General features: G+C 40.5%; 1 protein-coding gene across 2 annotated transcripts in view; it reads left to right on the top strand.

The window, feature by feature from the left end:
• The first annotated feature begins 3,261 nt into the window (after positions 1-3,261).
• The window catches only part of myo16 (myosin XVI), a 77,771-nt gene continuing 60,192 nt past the window's right edge, over positions 3,262-20,840 (top strand). The window contains exon 1 of one of the 2 annotated variants that reach the window (XM_028393506.1): positions 3,262-3,388. Coding sequence is in view for 1 of the 2 variants with exons in the window: in XM_028393505.1 (XP_028249306.1) it covers positions 16,883-16,910 (28 nt within the window). In the remaining variant the exon portion in view is untranslated. Of the gene's footprint in view, positions 3,389-16,856; positions 16,911-20,840 lie in introns of those variants that run through there. The other variant, XM_028393505.1, reaches the window with a different exon arrangement.

Genomic DNA, 20,840 nt, shown 5'->3' with positions numbered 1-20,840 from the left:
TAACTAGAAAAGAATGTCTAAAATAGAAGTCTGGGAAAGAAAGAATTTAAATGGACTTAATGGAAAGCAGAGGCTATTAGTGGAAGAGTGAGTAGAAGCAAAAAGAGAGACCATGATGCTGAAATGCAAAGGAAGAGCAGGCCAGGAACCCGGAGCCACAGAAGTCAGAACAGCCCTTTGATGATCTGGTAAACAGAGCAGGAGGCTGGACAAACAGCAATTGAGAGAAAGAAGAAGAAGGAGGAGGGTATAAGAGAAGAAAAGAATGGAGCACAGACCTCTACTATAAATGTGTCAAGCATGATGCTCACCCCCCCCCTCAGTCTGAGCCAGAAATGTCTTTGTGTGGTGCCATGGTGACGGTTTGTATGTTGGCGGAAGCTGATGTCATTGTGGGCTCGGCTCTCAAAAGAGAAAACCAGCGTCTGACCAGAGAATCAGGAAATGAGACCTGCTGTGTACACATGCTGGCCCTGTGTATGATTCTCACATGCACGTTGCAAGGATACAGAGTTGAAATAATAAATACACAATAAATATCCCAAAAATTTACTAAAAAAAATGATTGACAATTTGACAAAAAAATTCTGCTTTCAAGCCATGAGTTTCAAAGATGATGCTACTCTATGATCAATTTTTCATGTCTGAGCAGTACATAAAAATGAATCTGCATCTAGCTGTAGGCATTTCTATGGCCATGTGTACCATTGCCAGAAACTGCTACAGTCATCAAACAACCGACCTGCATGATGATATACTGGATGAACAGCTTTCTGTGGGAACCATGCTTCCTCTTCTGACCATCAACTGATGTCAGAGGACGCAGAAGTGCTATTAAAAAGAAAGCCTACCAAGTCAGCTCTTCTTTTAATCCAGATCTTCAAAGAGCTGAACACAAACAGCTTCAGCCATCGTTTGCATTTTCTAAATAGACTCACTTCTTCCCACAAAGCGGTATTAAATGATGTCATCAGCTGATTAGCATACTAACTTCAAATTATATCTCTGCAGCACAGTTGCAAGGTCCTGCACAAGGCGGCTGTTGGATGTTAAAGTGCAGTAGCACCTTTTCCCAGTCTAAAGAATTTAAATATCATTTTTAAAGATTTTTTTAAAAAGGATTTGTTCTGATGCAACCAGGTAAACTAAAAAAAAATCTTCCATTTCCACTCTATTGAAGTCTGCTACCTTCACTAGTTTCGCAGGCTAAAACACTCATGAGCATCGCTCTGTATTTTTACTCCAGCTCCAGGACAGGTCTGACTGATGACAGGGTATAAGGTGATCCTTGAATCCTGCTTATGAAACCAAGCACGCTCTGTTTCTGAAATAATAAAAAAAAACATGTTTGTATTCATACTGTGCAGCTTTTGCAGAAACAGCCTACTCACACAGTTTTAGGCACTCATTATGTACTTATGCATCTTCAGTTCTCTAGTATAAATACTGACAAAATATGCAGCGCTCACATTGTCTCAATGTGCTTTAATATACTGCGTGGTTGTTCCATGTAGTATTTGGGGATTACTTCGATCTGCTGCAGTCAGCCCAAAGTAATCAGGCTGATCCAGTACCATCCAGCTGAACTGGCAGCAGTGCTGTGTGGATTTCTCATTTAAGTGAGGATTTGGTTTATCAACACACTGGATCGTGCCATCCGTCCCTCTAAATTCTAAACATCATGTTCTATGCTGTGTTTTTTTATTGATTTAGCTTTAAGAGACTCAAAAAAATTGTTTTTGATCTGAAAAAACGTGACTGACCCAGCAGAATAAGAGGTTTATTTGTTTTTAATGTTGCTACCATTTGATCGGTTTTAGATCTTCTCCCCTGATCTATAATTCATATGTTGCAGCCTTTGGAATAAAATCAAATCATGGCAGCTGTGAAATCTCCATGTGTGAAACGAAAAAGTTGTAACTGCTCAACTTTGTCAGACTTTTCTTAAAGATGAGCCTATTATTACAGAGTAGATTTTAAAAAAAGAGAAGGAGAGACAGAGACAGAGACGGAAGGATTTTGGTTTACTACAGCTCTAGCCTCCTTTAACCTCCACTCTCCATCTCCATTACGATTATCCTTCTGAAATTCTTTGGACAGTTTTATCCTATTTCTCTTCATAATTCATCAATAAATTGCTCGATGCAAAAACAATAGCAAAAGAAATAACCATTACTGAACTTCATTTGAGAAGACAGATGAATACCTTTGTATATTTATCATCTTTTTATAACCATGCTGATTGTGTTTTGTTCTCTCCCTTCCCCCCAGGCATCTGGTAGTTTGGCTTTATTTCACCATTTCTTTTCTTAATCTCATTGTTTGCACATTATTTGGTCAGGCAGACAAATATTCTTGTTACTGCATATTTAAATACAAAAAAAAACTTCAGAAGAGAAAAACACTGTTTATTCTGTAGAGGACATTGCGTTGCTTTGAACTAAACATAAGCATGTTAAAATAAATGAATAAATGAAATAAAATAAAACAGCTTTAACCTGTCACAATTCAGATAAAGGAACAGCTTTTATTGAGTGCTTACGTGCTAAATCAAGATAATGAATAGGGGCAATATTTTAGCTGCAGGCTATAATATAACATTTGTATGGTGCAACACTCCACAATCTACAGCTTGAGTCTGTAGATTCAACTATATAAACTTGGTCACAGGATAAAGCAACATATATTCTGATCAGTCTCTCTCAATCAGTGCACCAGCCGTCCTTTGTCATGTTAATCAGAAACGGTGCAAACAGTGAAGGTTAAACTGAGAGCAGAATGAAGAAGAGGAGAAAAAAAGCAGGGGGAGTCAAAGGGTGCACACCTGCTTCACATTGTTTGTTTTCACTATGGTTTCACTTTCACTCCATTGTTTGAATGTTTGGATCTCCTCCCTTACTTACGCTGTTCAGACACAGAACTAGTGCAGCAGAGAGTAGTGCGCAGCCTATGAAGTCCTGTTTCACTCTATATTCCCACCATCTGCTGATGGGCTCGTGATAAGCAGTTGTAATTAGAGATTTAAACTCCTGTATCACCCGTTTCTCTCTCACACAAACACATGCTCACTGACAAATTCTTAAATCTCTCTCTCTCTTTCTGTCTCTCTGACTCGTGCTCTCTCTTCCTTTCAACTACTCCGCTTTATTCACCCAAACTGGCACACTCCCCCCTCCTTCCTCCTCCTCTCTCCCTCTCTCCCTTTAACTCTCTGTTTCTGTGATGGGATGTCAGTGGAGGATTTTAGCCTGTTGGTGTAGAAGCAGAGGGAGCTGGGAGTTGATTTCTCTCTCTAAGTGTTTCAGATCTTTGCAGGCTCTCTCTGGATTTTATTTCCTAGCTGGAAGGAACACACCAATAAGAGCTGCGGGGGTAATGCTACACTGAGGTATGGCGATAACACTCTTTTGCTTGTCTCCAGCTGTGCGTGAATATGTGAGAGTTTCTTTGCTTCTGTTGGGCCTGATGGTTTGGATTGCTGGGATGTAGCGCTGAAAACATTTTTGAATAATTTATCCTTTTGCAAAAGTGTGTTTCCATAACTGAACAAACAAATCTCTGCCTCGGTCTGCATTCACTTCTGTTTCTGGCTTTTGTTCCCATTGATGTTTTTTTTTCTTCTTGTTTGCTGATGTTCAATGTGTGCAGACTGGCAGTGCGGAAAAAAGGGAAACAGGTTTGTTGGCTTGTTCCATGCACACAAAAACACACAAACACACACACACACACATCTCCAAAAAAAACCTTTAGGGTACTGAATGTCAGTTGGGAATCATCCCAGTTTCTTAGAACCTTGGGCAACTTGTGCTATGTGAGTCCATGTGTCAGTGTTTAGACAAAGTGAGGCGAGGAAAGACAGTAGTGGACAGACAGGAGAATAGATTTTATGGTCTGTGAAGCCTTTGCTTGTGTGTGACAGAACATAGCTGAGTATCCGACAGAACATCACTCTTGGAGTGTCTACCCCCCAAAAAAACTCTGCTTTTGTTTCACAGCAGCTCACAGATGGCCTCATTCAGGCTGAAAGTCAACACACTCCAGTATATGTGTGTGTGTGTGTGTGAGAGAGAGAGAGAGAGAGAGCAAGCACTGCAAGTTGAATTTGCTGGTGTTAATCCCATGGGATGATATATTTCAAAGTTGTGACTGTTGAACAATGTGTAAAAAATCAATCAATGATGTACAGGGAGGATCAACTGTTTCAGTCACTACCTTATTTTCAGCAAGATGTGTGTGTGTGTATGTGTGTGTTACATCCATCTGTCCTCTTGCTCAGCCAGAGTTTGGTCCCCTGTGTCTGGCATCGTTGCATAGATGTATCCCAGCTACAATAATCCCATTTCCAGCTGTTTATCTCTCCTTCTGCTTTTCCTGGGCTTTTTTCCTTTTTGCAGATCTTTGGGTGTAACAAGAAAAAAAGCTCATGTCTGATGTATCTGTAGTCTCTGTAGACGCCCAGTCCCATGCGGTCAGCTGTTGAGCCACATGGTCTCAAGACTTAGTCACCACCCTCACTGATAATTATGGTTTGATTTATGAGTGTGAGAGGATGAAGTGGAGCAGTGGGGGGAAGGAGGGGGACACCATGGCTTTGCATAGGCTTTTCCTTGCAAGAGGGCTTCTTGATGGATCTGTTGCTGTCAGAACTCTGGAGGTATTCAAGGAATACACAGGCTCCACACTGGTTCACTCTTGTAAAACAGCCCACCGGCTGTGTTGTAATGCTCACGGCCTGTGGCTTCGTGAAAGATTTAAACGACACCTTTTCTTGCATGATTAACTAGGGAAATACTTGAGAGCGCTGTGTGGTAGCAAAAGTCAACACAGCATAAAGTGAACATTTTCATCCAGGAGAGACAGTATTAGGCTCTTGTCTGCCTTTGTCTACATTTTTCTGTCTCTAACCCTCTGTCTGTCCACCAGTCGATCTATTCTTAGTTGGGACCACTCTTACTAGATTTCCTTTGCAGCTCCTGTGACAGACAGCCTCCCAATAAGCCCATCAGAAAAAAAACACACACACACACACACACACACACACACACACATATGTACAGAGTCACTGAGTAGACATATACATTTCATGTGCTGCTGGTATGACGTCAGAGGGTAGACAGCTGACTGAGCAGACAAATGAGGGGGGTAGGGTGGGATTAAGAGGGTTACCACCCATCTGGGGAAGCCATAGATTTATCTCACCCTTAAATCTGATTAGCGCAAACTGTAATCCATACCAATATGTGCTATTTATAATTGCTGAACTTTGACTTAAGACAGATGTCTCTAAATCAAGCAAAAGGAGGAGAGGAGTGTTTTAACATCAAAAAAAGGTTGTGCTTAACATCAAAATTGCAAAAACAGAGATTTTTTTTTTCTTCTTCTTCATGCCTACATTTCCCACAACACAACATTGATCTTTGTTATTTATGCACTAGTACTGTGGAGTCCTACAATCACCTGACCTTGCCGAATGGCAGAAATTTAAGATAATACACAACATTTCTCATCTGTCTTCTCAAATGTGTGCATGAGTTGAAAAATGATCTCAAGAATAGCGTAATACTCAGACTATTCCTTTAAGCCAGCCCCTTGGGATTGGTTGGACAGTTGGTGGACTCCAACAGCAGCTAAAGCTAATGACAGGTGGTGGGAGAAGCACTGCTGGCAGCAGCAGCAACAACATGTTATTTGGGAGTGGAACACTTCCAGCAGGCTAAGATTAAATCCAAACCTTTGGATATATCCCCCCTTCATCTGATGAAACAATATCATCAAAGCAGCCTGTGAGGGTTTAATGCTAAACAGGGGGAACAGCTGACATGAAGGTTGACCAAGCCCTATATACGACGTCAGTCAGTGGAGCTGCTCCCTGTGTGACCTCATTTTTCTATAGAAGACTTCCTCATGTTAATGCAAGCATGCTGCTGCTGGTATGTGACTGGCCTTGCAGACTTTGTTTCCCTTCCAAGGCTATTATTGTACGCTGTGTCAGTAAGAGAGTTCAGTGTCAGGGTCAGTCTCAGGGCTTGCCAGGACTTGCCTTGTGCTACACTTGTGTCTGTGTGAACATTGATCGCCTCTCACCTGAACATGAATGACAGAGGAGGAAAGAGAGGAGAGAGCCGTTGTATGGGAAAATAGAGGCATGCTAAACGGTGGAATTCTTCATTGTGGAGAAATGTAAAAATGCCACAAAGGTAATTGAAAGGGTGATATTATTACTGGGTGGGTATGATGGAGCAAAGGGATGGTGGTAAGCAGCGTAGTAAAGCGTAGAAAAGAAGGAGAGGCAGAAAAGATGGAACTTGCGCTGCTCATGGAGCAGCTGGTTCTCTCTCTCTCTCTTTCTGGAATGTGTATGAGGGCAGGTGCATGAAATGTAGCTGCTTCGCTGCACCCATCACTATTAAGCCTCCGCCACAAACACATGCACATGCACACATGGAGCCCCCCACCTTCTCGCACACAAATACTTGTCCACCTATACCAGGTTGCTTTGCCTGTAGCTAGACAGCGTGTATTAGAGTGCTGAGTGTGAGCCCAGCTGCAGAGCCATGCTAATGATTTGAACAGGACCAGTTAAGCATTCCCTTTTAAAAAACGTTGCTTTGATGTGCTCGTGAAGCTGTGGGGCGAGTTTACGCACAGATGAAAGATAACGTCTGGCTGTGATGTTTGTGTGCCTTGTTTCAAACATGTCATCTCTCACATTTAACCCTAATCAAATTAGGCTGCTGCTTAATGGGGCATGATACCCCCCTCTGACAATGCTATGATACATACCTTTTTAGTATTATGCTTATTTCCTGATCCAGCTGTTGTCCACAGGGTGAAAAGACGAGAGGAGACAGTACATGGATGAAAAAGAGTGTGTGAGCCAAATTCTTAAGGAGAAAAGTAGTCCCTAGCTGGATTAATGACAGAATATTGGGAAGTGAAGGAGAGAAGATTTGAGGTGAAGGGTAATATGGTGTGGAGAAAGAGAAGGGGTGGGGGAAGGGATGATAAAAGACTGCCTCTTCATTTCTGTATGTGCAGATAACAGTTCTGTAGCTAAGGATAATGTGCAGGTACAGCAGCATTTTAGGCCATACTGTGGAATTGCTTCATGTTTGGATTATACGTTCCATCTTTTGGTATATATATATATGTGTGTGTGTGTGTGAGTGTGTTTTACTAGTCTGGTAATTTCATGCCCCTGATAGACCTCAATTCTAAGATTTAATACACTCTCACCTCTCAGCCTTTATCCCACCTCTCCTGTTACTTTGTCTCCATCCTCCACCTCCATTTATCCCTTACATTTGTGCTTTGACCTTATAACAGAGTAGTTGGGGGTTTGGCTCAGCTACAGCAGTGGCCACCCTGTGACAGGGCAATAAGTACCGATGTAAAGTGTCGTTTACTGTAGTAAGTTCAAATCGTTACACGTCTGACTCTTCAATGTCAAGTCTGAGTTAATCTCAAGACTAACAGAGCTGAGAGATTAAGGAACATTTTAAAGTAGGCCTAATCTGGTCACTTAAAAAAGCATTAAATTATAGTTTAAGTAAAGTTGTTGTGACCATTGACAGTAAAAACTATGTATGACTTGTAGTAAAATGTGAAAATAAATATGGCAACATCAAAAAATCATTGTAGGAATATTTTCATTTTTTAAAATTATTTTATTCCACATTCATTTATTTATTTTCCGTATTTATTTATTTATTTATATCCAAGCCCCGCCCCCTGATTTGCGTGGTATGTAAATGAGGGGCGGGGCTTTCTTTAGACCGCAGCACCTGTTGCAGCGGTGTCTCGTTCTAGAAGTCCGACAGTAACGTTAGCTAACCTGCTGTGATGGTTTCAACAATAACTACCAGGCAAAAAAGCACAAGAGGTCACGCTTTTTTGCTGCTGGATGTAGTGATGAAGTTTATAGTTAACCAGGGAACGACTGTGGACTTTCAGGCTCTTTCTCTTAAGGCGCGAGTGGTTCATTGGATAGCAGACATGGAACTAGAATGCTCCTGTTAGCCGTAATGGCTAAAAGTCAAGCGCAGCTAGCTTGATGCTCTTCCGTCGACGGTCTGTTGAATTATACCATTTCTTTCCTGTAAGAAGGCCTCTGGGTAAAACTCGAATAATAAGGCTGAAGTGTAAGAAATAACCATCAGCTGTGTCAGAAGAAGCTCAACGTTAAAACGGTGTCTAACAGGTAAAACGTTTTTATTAAACATTTAGCCTAATCTGTGTATTCAGTCATGTACAGTCATGTGGAGCACTGAGGTGATTAGTTTTTAGCATCAGCAGTGAAGGCTCTCTTCTTACTGCCACCAATAAAGTAACCTTAATGTTATTGTTTGAGTAATCCAGAATGTAATCTCTTTACTGTATAGTTTTGTCTTCAAAATCTGATAATAGAGAATACCAACTTGTATTACAACCTTTCCCTGTAATGATGTCAAGTACATTGCAGTAAACTCTGTCTATGCATAAAATATAAGCCTGAGAAGTTATTGGTGTTTGGTGAAGGCCACCAATAATTATGTGAGAAGCATCTGAGAGATTAAGAATGGCAGGCTGAGACTGATGCAGACAGATGGAGAGATTTTCCAGGAGGAAAACACTGGAAGCTAATTAAAATACAGATGATGTGTACAGATAGGCAACAAAGAGGATTTCCCCCCTTATTTTAGAGCCACTCTAATTTATTTCTGTCCTTCTTTTACCACTTCATTGTTTACCTGGTATTTTATATTCACTCTATCACTCCACATAAATAGATGTTTAATTTTTTAACCCATCAATTCATTATCCTTATATGTGTTGTTGAATAGAACACTCTGAAGATGAAAGAAAGTAGGAGATGCAAAAAATAGATTTAAAATATGAAGACAGCTAGATGGAGAGTGAAATGACAAGAGTGAAATGGTTGAAGTAATTAATTGATGAACATGTAAAGCCTGTGGAGGCTGTGAAGAGAGAGGGAGAGAAGGCAGCTTGTAATTGGAACACAAGGTGATAAGGGTGGGTGTTAAGTATGCATCTTTGTTTGATTTTCTCGTGGTGACCACGTTTTCCTCCCCCCCTTTCCAAGGTCAATATAAGCATTATTAGCAGTGAAGTACTGTAGTAATGCTGGTGGTGGTCATTAACTATTCATCACCTCACTTTGTAAGTGGGCAAAATGTTTGAGCTTGTTTGTGTGAGTTCAAGACAAATATGTGAATTTAATCTCTTCTCAGGTTTTCTGTTTCATTGTGTGCAAAAGAGAAATAAGTGATTTTCAGGTAAACTGTTGCAGCTCTGTGTCTTTCGTTTCGAGGCATCGCAGCTTGTCCTACATAAATAGACAAAACTATCCATGCTTTTATGCTACATGAGGTGAACACAGGCACCTCCCACTTTTTTTTTTTCTTCAAAAATCTGCGATTTGATGGCGGAGAAAAGAAAGGGTGGTGGTTGCTTGAGAGGCTGGGGGTGTTAACTGGACCCCTCAGATGGAGTAAGTGGGCTGGGCTCACTAGGATCTGGAGAGGGGGAGGGAAATTAGAGAGAGAGAGAGAGCGAGAGCAAAAATGACAGATGAAAAAGAACAAACGGCTCCAAGCGGCAGAGTTGCCATGGCTACGGAGAAGGGGATGAATGAGTGACATCACAGTGGCGGGGAGGTGAGTGAGTGTGAAATTGATTTGGTGTTGGAGCACGGGGTAGGCGGCACTCGTTTGGTTTTCGTCAGACAGACACATTTCTCTCTCCACTGTACCCGGGTGTTTCCTCACCGGTAAGACTGTTTTCTTTTTTCTCTTTTTACCATGCTTCTTCTAATAGCTAAGGTTGATAACAAGGGTGATGTGAGTTCATGTGGGATTTTCACTTTAACTGTCTCCAGGTCAACACCATGTAATATGAACATAGAGAGAGGACATGTGTATGTGGTAAAGTGCATGGATCTCATGTGTGTGACTGGGAATGAAAGGAAGGGCAGATGTGCCATGCAGTTGTCATGGGACTAAATATACCACAACATGCTTAGTGTTAAAGAATGTTTGTGATTCTTGCTGGGAATGGACAGCTGAGTGCAGGAGAAGGTTTCTGCTACCGTGAAAACAAGTACTTAGGAGCTAGAGTTCAACACAAATGGAATGCCTGTTTTTTAAGAGAGACATGTTGTTGGGGAGCTTGTCTAGCAGCTTGGTACGCTGTTGCTTTCAGTTGTCATGAGTTTTTTATCTCCATACGGAATGTCGTTGTTATCATTTTTATACAGGACATAGTGCTTGCAGCTGATAAATTCTTGCTAAAAGCACTGCGGCACTGTCTGGAGTTCATTGGCAAAGCTACTGGCGTTCACTTGGCTCTGTGATTAATGAGGAAGTTGACCTGCTCTGACCTCTAAGGGAAAAATGGCTAGACTTGAAGGGTCACATCATAGTCAATTAAAATCCTACATTCACTGTCATTTTGCTTTGGTCAGGACCTAGGCAATATGGATGTAGCAGATTACATTAGTGATCAGAAGGGATCAACATTTAGGCGATTTTGGAAAACATAATCTATGGCTCTCAGCTCTAACTGTGGATATGTAGCCTGTCTTATGTTGTGGGGTTGTATCCATATTTTGAACATCTACTGTCTAAACTGTTTTTGTCTTTAAAAGTGAAATTTACAACCATATTTGCATGAAGCCACTTAGCTGTGACCAAAACCACACCATCCTGTTTTAGTCTGTCTCTAGTGTGAGGGTAGTATTGTAACAACAGAGAGGAGAAAAAAGCGTGTAAGAGTGTTAAGTTATAAACACAGCAGGAGAAATATTTTTCTCAGCAGAATCGGCCTGTCTGGGCTCAGCACTGTATGGTAGGCTCAGGGCATCAATTATGAATGGGGAAGGGATGATGAATATACATGAGGCTATTTCTGAGAGTTTAATTTGGAACTGAGAAATCTGTCGCTACCAGGTGTGTATTGTAGGTGTGAGTCACTCTATGTTTCTGTATAAGCAGAACATCCTGGGTTATGTACTGAGAAGTACATAAAAACTAGTGTGGATGTCAGTAGGCTGAAGAGCAAACAATAAAAGCCACACTGGCATGTCTTTTAAGTCACTTTAATAGCTCAGCTGAGTGACTGAGTGAGAGTCTGCCAGCTTTTTGGATGGCATGGTTGGGGGCATAAGTGGGTCAATAGTGGAGAGCTGTGCAGAATCTCTCTCTCTCTCCCTCTCTTTGGTATTCTCTTTCTTTTTACTATGAGAACACAACTTCCCTGTAGCAAAAGTCTCTAATACACTCGTCCCTGTAGAGTGTATTATTTTTTAATTGCCTGAAGCCATGCTGCAGCTTTTTATATGGAAAAGAAAGAGTTTTATTGTTTTTGTTTTATTCTATATCTTGAACTTTGTGCCTGTTGTTCTTTGTTTATGATTTCTGGAAGAGAGACAGCATTTCAAGGAGGTTGCTTGGTGACATGAATTATGCCTCTACCCTCTGAATTTGTGTGTTTTTTTGTGTGTCCTTGTTACTTGTGGTTAAGTGTAATTTTAACACTTATGTTTGAGTTTTAGTATAATTTGTGTGTAGGTTCATTTATAGTTAAAAAAATGTAAGCACCATTTATATTACGTTAATATACTTTATATTTCAGCACATTTTTGTCATCACACAGATGTTTCTGCTTTGCCATAAACAGCTGGTTGAGTGTAATTGCGCATGTTTGGCATAGTGTGCACAGCGTATCATGCATGTTTTTGTGCATATTTGCTCACATGCACAGCAGAAGTCTTAGGGAGCATTACCACTTGAATCTGAACAGCTGTGAGTTTAGCATGATAACATAAGCCGAATGGTTATGTGGGTTAGTTGTTGGAGCCAACTGTGAGTGAGTCACTAATACAGTCTGTGTGTGTGTAAGACTGTGGTCATTGGTTTCATCTTGTAGGTTAGTCATTCAGGAACCTTATAAGGTAAAAAGTGGATTGTATCTTCACTATGCTGCTCCAGTACTGAATTGTGCTATTGTTTTATTTGACTGGTTCGTGATTGTCTCTTGCTGAAGCTTTGCACGCAACCTTTATGTTTCTGTGTGATTCGTTAGCTAGCAGCTTGTTGCTGGGAGCTTGGAGAGCAGATAGTGTGCGGACAAAGCTACAGAGAGAGCTGGACTCTCTTTCAGTTTGAAGAATTTTTGGGTGGATGAGAAGTGGAAAGAGGAAGTAAATTTAAAGAGGGACACAGTATTATAGGCAGAAAGTGCTCTGCTAACAGTGCATGAGAAGAAAGAAACTGACTCATAAGTTCTTAATTGTTATAGCTCATCTTTTGTCTTGTCCACCTTTCTCTTGCGTTAATTTAGTTCATTTGTCTCCCAAATTCTCTAGACTGTACTAATGGCCTTTCATGACACCATCTCGTCTCTTCTGAAGAAGAATCAGTCTGTCAGTCTTACAGCAATCTGAAGACTGACAGTTCATAAAGGCAAGAGAATTACAATGGAAATTAGGGTGCTTTTTTAAATCTGACTCGGCCTCAGCAGGCTCCACATATATATGACACAATTCTGCCTGAATAACTAATTAATGGCCCTCTAAAGCAGACCGGGGGCTCATCGATAACTGGAGGATGAAACAATGAAAAATTCATAATGTGCAAAAGCAATTTTAACATTTGTTTAACACAAATCACATTTATAAAGGTGAAATATGTCATTGTGCAGCCATGGCTGTTTGGTTTGTGGCTGTGGGTTGTTGAAAGCAAAACTTGGCTTATGAACAACTGTCTGTGTCTGAGTCACTCTGGCAAAGCTATGTGCAGATGGACATTGTGGACTGGTTTTGGCCATTCTTACCTTCATCTGTATCCATTGTATGTTGTCACGTGTTTTTACCTTCAATTTGTTAGAATTAACTAATTGCTCTGATTCAACATTGTAACTAAGTTGTGCTATAATTAACTACTAAAAAGAAAGAAAAGGTGCTGCCTGTTTAATTTAGAGTAAGTACTAGTTTTGAGTAACAATGTTAGATCTACTATTTAGCCCACAAAGTGATTTAGCAACGTACAGTGCCTGTAGACCGAAAAAACTTTATCTTTTTTTAATTTTACTTTGTCAATCATTAACTATTAATTCATGTAAAAAATGTCTAAGAAACCTCAAGTGAATTCCAGTACTGCAAATTTCTCCATGCTTTTTTCAGTGTTTGCATGGAAGAACATTGAGAATAATATAGTTACAAAAGTCTGAAACTTTCAGCTTTAGCTGATATTTAAAACCCTTAAATGTATTCTTTATGTGTACAGTAAGATATTCACAAACACAACATGCATGTGGCTTGCACTGTTTATTAACAGGAAGGGATGCACATAATAAATTGACCTTAATCTTGTGGAGCAAACAGGTGTGACATCAGCAAGTGTAGAACTACAACAGTACATGAGTGCCATAACCCTCAACAGCATACACATAACACTGTACAGCAGTCACAAGGTTAGCTTGTTACGACTAAGCAGACCCTGGGACTGAGACATAAGGACAAGTTAAAAATTGCAATGCAAGCTGCAGCCTCTAGGGGCTGAGTTCCCATAGACTCCCACTCCAACATTGCAGCAGAAAAAAACATGTTCACTAAAACTCACCAGGTGTAAGCGATCATGTAGCATCCCTAAGGTTTCACTTTCAAATATTTTCAACAACATATGAAGAAATAACAGCAAGAATGTCTATGGTGTTACAGAGATTACGTTATTATGCCAGCTAGTGCTTTTTAGTACCTCTCCGTTCAGTTTGTGCCATACGAGGCGGTAGTGAGTCAGTGTAGTATCTAGAAGAAGATGTAGCACTGTCCAGGGGGCCCTTTTTCTAATTCTAACCACTTGTCAATTATGTTATTGGAGAATCAGTCAGTAAATGTGAGGGCAACAATAGCTTAAGCTTTTTTCAAACTGCTTACATGTATGATTTCCTCTCTTGCTTGTTGCTGATTGCCAGCAACTAGGAGGGAGGAGTTAAAGACAGAAGGAGGCGGTCATGAGAACATAATCAATAGAAAGGCATTCGATCAGCAGAAGGGTTTTATGTGTGTTTTTCACATTAACATTAACATTGACTGATGGTAAAACTAGTACACAAGATCTTTTTTTGTGTTGCAAAGAAAGTAATTCAGAATTCATACACAGATAATATTCAGATGTTCAAAATTTGGCTGGTAAAATAAATAAATATTTATTTGTGTAAATATATATATCATATTACATTAATAATTAATACAAAGAGGTCCCTTTTCATATATAATGCATCACCCTCAAACATTCCAAGTGCCTTCAGCTTTGTGGTATGTGGGAACATTTCCAGAATTGGGCATCCTGAACCAATAGTATCTGTTAAACATATTGCATTTAAGCATGCATGTGCAAACACTTTGGTTACCACAGGAACTGTGGTTATAGCATGGTCGCAGTATCGATTGACACCTGAAGGTGATGACGGCAGGCTGACAGCTGTGTGAAAGAGAATGGATTTTGTCATCTTCTTTGGGTCAAAAGGTGTTATAGTGAGAATTAGTCGCTGCTGTACTGAAGCAGCGAGGCACAATCTCTACACAACCGATGTCAAACATGTCAAAGAATGAAATCATGCATGTTATGTTGCTTAAACCATTTGTGATACATTAAAATATAGTTGAGGCATCTGCATAATATAGTAGTGTTCTTTGCCCAATCAAAGGTTTTTTCCCTGATGTCTTTTGATTTTTGCAATTTCAAAAAGCTGTCATACATGAAAAAGAGCTTCTCTCTTTATTTTCTTCATGCTAACTGTCTTATGTTTACCTCACTGCCGAGGTACTTGACCTAGTTATTGCTGTAGAGAGGCTCGAATTATCAGTACGTGACTCCATCCCCACTATTCTGTTGCTAGTTCACCAGAGATGATTTGACTTGCCTTCTAGCAGGATGTCTCACATTGAGACCTTGTTTTACCTTTTGTACTAGTGTTCCAGTGTGTCGCTGCTCTCCTTTACAGCATCCTAAATGTCTACACCGCAGGCATAGATAACAAGATTTTATTAACGCTTAATGGCATTTTGATAAAATAGCATGACATTTGGCTGTCAGATCTACTGCTGTGGGGTCTGGATGTTATAAGTAAAGTGTTAATGGGATAGTCGTTGTGTTATCCTTGACCTAAAATACTAGCGAGAGCAGCATATGTGTGAATGTGTCTGTTGTTCATGCAACAGTGTGTTGAATATTTGGTGTAGTGCAATTTTTGGAAACACTTCCACACCGGTGGCATTAATCCATATACACATACACATGCACTCACACACCTGGCATCTTGTTTTACTCAGGTAGATGTTGGAGTAGTTTAGTTTGCAGAAGATGCTGCGAGTAGTTTGTTTGACCTGATTTCCTATGACAGGAATTACTCGAGCATCCAGTCTGACACACATACTCACATCTTACTCCTATTTTTTTCTCTCATTCTCTTTCAAGCGCACTCTACTGCTCCTCCTTATTCAATATCTGACCACATCTGCACAGCATTGTTAAAATAGTAGCTTAAAAAACACACATAAAAGTCATTCTTTGTTACCTGTTATTGTGCAAGCAGCATGCCACAGATTTCTAAATGTGTCACACTCCTCACACACTGCATGCCCTGTTAAAATCTTTCACGCTTGTGTTTTTTTTAAGTTTTTTTCCCTGCCTTTCTCTACCATTTTGCTAGCTCACTTTTTCTCATTCACCCTCACACTCTCGCCCTTCTTGTGCAAATCTTCTTTCATGCAAAGCTTCATAAATGCAAATCAGCCTTAAAACATGGATTCAGAGATTGCCCTACAGACACACTAACGCTGCAAGCACATAGTTCATCTTGCGTCACACGGTGTGATTGTGTGTTGCTGCATGTTGAATGTATTTAAAGCGTATGTGATGATGTTCTTGTCTCATGCCCTGTCGTTCTAGTAAACTGTGCTATCTGTGGTTAATTTGAAGCCAGTTTAAGACGACTGATGAACACTTAACCTGTCACCGCACCAAAAGCCGCACTGCAGCAGCTTCGCCTTGCGTTCTCTTTTTCTCTCTCTCTCTTTTTCTCCCTTTAGCTGTCCTTTAGCTCTGTCAAAATGAACGCTCCCTCTCTCCATATCTTGCTCATTTTTCTTCCTCTTGCTCCCCCTACTGTATCTGCATTTCCTTCATTTTTATTCCTCAGTTTCTTTCTTTATATTTTCTCAAATAACATCCCTTACAATCACTCCTCTGGCTTACTGTTAGGAAAACAAAATAAATGTTCTTTTTTTGGCTAAAAATGTAGAGGACACTTCACAGAAATGTGTATCTGTATGAGTCACTGCATATGTGTGTGCATTTGTGGTAGAAGAAATTGGAGGGGGTGTGTAAGGAGGTAAAGAGCATTGCGTCATTGGGGGTGTGTTGAGCTGAAGGTGGGCTGAGCCGGCTGTCAGTCAGTGACGCCAGCGGAGCACGTGCGTCGGCTATGGCTGGGAAGACGCTGAGCAGCGGTTATCTGGCTGTAGGCGAGGAGAGCAAGAAACAGCCGCAGCTCCCTGTTGCTGACGGGTTGACTGAGGGAGTGTATGTCTGTGTGTGTGTGTGAGTCTGACACTGTGTGCATGTATATGCTGCATGGGCTGCAACCGGAGCTGCTACTGCTGGTGGTCAATTATGCAGACAAGGGAACTGAGTGTGGATAGCATGCAGGGAGCCAGATTAATAATGCATCGAGCCGGTTACAAGCAATGCATTAGTTAGTTTTTCTGAGAACCTGTAGCTACCTACTACCTGCCTGTCTGACTCGTTGACTCTCTGCCTACCTTTTTGCCTGCCCGCCAGCCGTTCTATCTGACTGGTGGACTGTCTGACTTACTCAGAAAATGTCTCACTACCATTTCATCAAGTGTTGTAAGTAGCAACTCTATATTTGTGCATGTAAGTGTACTTGTGTGTGTCTCAGCCATGGGTGAGTGCTGTTGTATTAGCACTTACTATATATATGCTGCTTGTCAGTTTGCATGCATAAGAATTCTGGTCATTTGCTGCAGACACAGCAGCAGAGTCTGAACTTCAAATGGGAATTTGTGTCCACTGTGTGTGTGTGCGTGCAGTAAGTGGGTGTGTAAGCTTGCTGCAGAGAGCTGCTGCAGATGTGTGAAGTTGACCGGTGAATGCGGCAGGTATAGCAGCAAAAAAGAACAAAAGATAAAATGGAGCCATGAAAATACAGATCCCATGAGCGTCTGGCATGTTCATAACTCACTGACAGAAAAGAAAGTCATCACAGTGAGAGGACAGATGGAGAGAAACTGAGGGTGATTTAGAGGAGCATTGGAGAGAGGGAGGGGAATGAAAGGGAGGTGAGGATGGCATGAGTGACATATCAAGAATGCAGCCAAGCGATGCAAAGAGTTATGGACAGATTTAAAGAGGAATTGGAGAGACGCTGAGATGCTGACATTTTAATGACAGCATAAAAGAGGGCAGATAAGTGAGTTCAGTGGCAGAGGTGATGCAGACTGTCAAAGCCTCTCCTTGACTCCTTGAAAACCCCACCTGTCTCCCTTAATCCATTCCCCACTATACCCTGAATATTTATGGTGTGTGCAGTTGTGTATTTGTGTTGAGTGCATGTATATGTGTTCTATTTTCTAATGTACAAGCTCCTGTCAGTAATATTAGCTGACGCCTGCATAGGATGTTCTACATTTGATCAATAACTGATAGCTTGGAGATGAAATGGCTGGAGAAGAAATGCTTTCTATCCCCGTCTCTCTGTCTCTTGCTCTGACTCCATCACTCTCAAACTCATTCAGATCTGCTGTCCTTTCGCACTCTCATTCACATTCCATTTATTTGTGCACCACACAGGAGCAATACTGCTGACATTATACCCTACTGTAATTTCTTCTCTTAAGGCTTTTTTTAAAAATATTTTTAAGGGTAAAAATTAAGGGTAGATGTTATTTTTCTTAGTACTTATCTTTTAATGATTAATTCTATTTCTTTCTTACTGATCATTAATGTTCCTCCTGAAAACCAGAATACAAAGAAAGGCTCTTAGTTATGTTTGTGCAACATATTTTTACATTAACTCTCCATTCAACCTTCTGCATACAGCAGTGTGTGACAAATCAGGAGGGATAGATTTGTTGCAGTCACAACATCACAGCACCACCTCAGGCCGCATGTGAATTGATATGCAGTAATAGTGAACCTTTTGGCACACATGGTTATTTATCTAGACAAATGATTATTAATCATGCCATGTAAATACTTTACTAACAAAATGTATATATTAATATCTTAATTTTATTTACACATATATTACTGTATACTGTATACATTGTCACCTTTCTTGATGTCTGTGATGTTATAGGGGTTTATGTGACTGTAACCTTGAATGTATGTTTAATAAATAAGGGTGACAAATAGTGTGAAGGATATAAGCCGCCAAACCATGGAAACGATAATAGCCGTATTGAGGGCAGAGATGGAGACAGCATTCTTTGAGAGAAAATTACAGCAACTGGCCTTGTGCATTATGTCGACTATTACCAACCAAATATCAAAAGGAAAAGAAAATCATGCCGTTCTCAGGTTAATGGTAGTTGGGAGTTGAAATAATTTGTCAAATAATTAATTTCTTTTAAAAAGCCCTATAGATTATTCAGAAGTTTGGATATTGCCTCTGTCTCAACTTAATTTGTGACCATTTTGTTGTAATCAATTCTTTAAGCAAGGTAATCACATTCTAGATAATATTGGAAATATATTATTAGTGAACATTGTAGTTTTTTTCCCTGAGTTTGTCTTGCTGTGTGCTATATCAGTACACTAACGGCATTTTGAATCAGTGCACCCACTTTAGTAAGTGTCCGCTATGAACACAGGCTGAATACACATCACAGCTGTGTCTGCAAATAACATATCCAAAAAGACTGAGGAGTAGAGAAGCTAAAAGGCAGAAATGTGTGAGTTGAAGAAAACATGAGGCAGAAACAAGGGAGCAAGGATTCTGGACTGCTGAGATATGAAGTGGTACAATATTAGAAAAAGCAATAGACTGACTGTGTTTGCGTTTGTGTGTGTGTCTGCTCAACTGGCAGCCAAGTTCCAAAAATAAAATACAGTTGAAGCACCTGGCATGAACAGTATAATAATGACCCCCCCACCCCCCGGTCTGGAACTTGAGTACAAAAGGACTGTTTTTACATGTCTAACCAGAGCAGATGGCACTGGTGTGTCGTGCAGGAGGTGTGCGTGTATGTGTGGAGGGGGCAGGTGTTTGAATGAATGTAGATGTATATCAAACAGGATAAAAGAACACATAGAAACACACTAGCTCCCTTTGTCTGCTTGGATGTCTTTGTCTCGCCTGATAAAGATCTAGTCTAAACAATCCTCAGCTGTAACAGCTGTATACTGTATAAAGTAGATTCAAAAGTAGCAACCGTACACTGTATCAGTTAAAGAACTGTTGAGGACACCTTGTGTTGCTGTGTTGTTTTTTCACTCTTGAACATTGTTCACAGCAGAGTTGTAAACACACATTTTACACCAGTGCCAGCAAGTCTCTCAGCACCCTTGCCAGACATAATGGCACCTCTCTCTCAAAATGTGTGCATTATCTTAGAAATGTGAAATTCATTTACCATCAGATTTAAGAATATTTGTGAGGATTTTTAGGGTAGAAAGAAATATGAAAATTGGTAGGTCATCTCCTCTATCATGATATGATATGCCAGGTTGAATTTGGAAAAGTCTCAGGCCCCTAGCTCGCCAGACTAACTCTCTTGACAGCTTGTCAGTAGAGGAACTTATTTTTGGGCAAGTATACTTGAAAGTTTTCTCCTCAATGTTTGTTGAGAAAATTTCCACATCCCATGATTGGATTGCCTTTTTGTAACAGTAGTGGTTATTGATATGATATATATGAGCAGGATCTGGAGGCCTCCAAAGGGTATTGCGGATCAACCGAATTTTTGGACATGATGATGTAGTCAGAAAGGAAAAGAGAGTGGTGGACAATAGATAGCATAGCATGTCAAAAGTGTCCCACTAGCAATATGTGTGACATGTGTTCTGTCACCCTGAAAGAGACACAGAGGATAATAGAGAAAAAGAGTGGTGCATTCAAGTAGATCAATGAACAGACAAAAATGCTCCAAGGAAGAGGATTGTAGCAACAAAGGAACAGGAAAGTTGAGTTTGATGAAAGCAGGAATCAGACACAGACAGCAGGGCCAAAGAGACATAGGCTGGTGAGTCACTAAAAAAGAACAGCAAACACTATCTTTGCAAAGACATCCTTGGCTTCATGTTTTGCTCATCCTCTGGGCTTGCTATGACCTAAATTTGTCAAATTATTAGTGCTATCAACACCATATTGCATAGCACACACACATAATCCCTTTTGCGGTGTATGGACTTAAACTTAAAACCTACTTTATGCAATATAATTTGCCCAGAGGTGTTCATCTTTTCTTGATTATTACATGTGCACATTTAGCAGTCTCATTCTTAGCCCACCTACTGCACAATCACTATACATCCTAATCATCCAAGCAGAATATAATAGGTTTAGCAGCTGCCTTGTGATGAGATCTGTTTGGCTAAGTTCCATTGAGAGGCAAAGAGATTATGCACAGTCAGGAGATTTGCTGCAGTATGTAGGGACAAGAGAAACAGCACATAAAATGCTCTGATGCCTCACTCAACCCACCCCAGGGCTAAGCAGACAGAAAAAAACCCTTCACAGTAAATATGCTAAATGTTTTTCCACACACAACTGGGCAAACTGCTGACACAGATATGCAAGTATACAGATGCATGCAT

This window comes from Parambassis ranga, chromosome 21, assembly GCF_900634625.1.
Source record: "Parambassis ranga chromosome 21, fParRan2.1, whole genome shotgun sequence".
In the NCBI taxonomy this organism is placed as follows: domain Eukaryota; kingdom Metazoa; phylum Chordata; class Actinopteri; family Ambassidae; genus Parambassis; species Parambassis ranga.
This window is presented reverse-complemented; position numbering and strand designations above follow the sequence as displayed.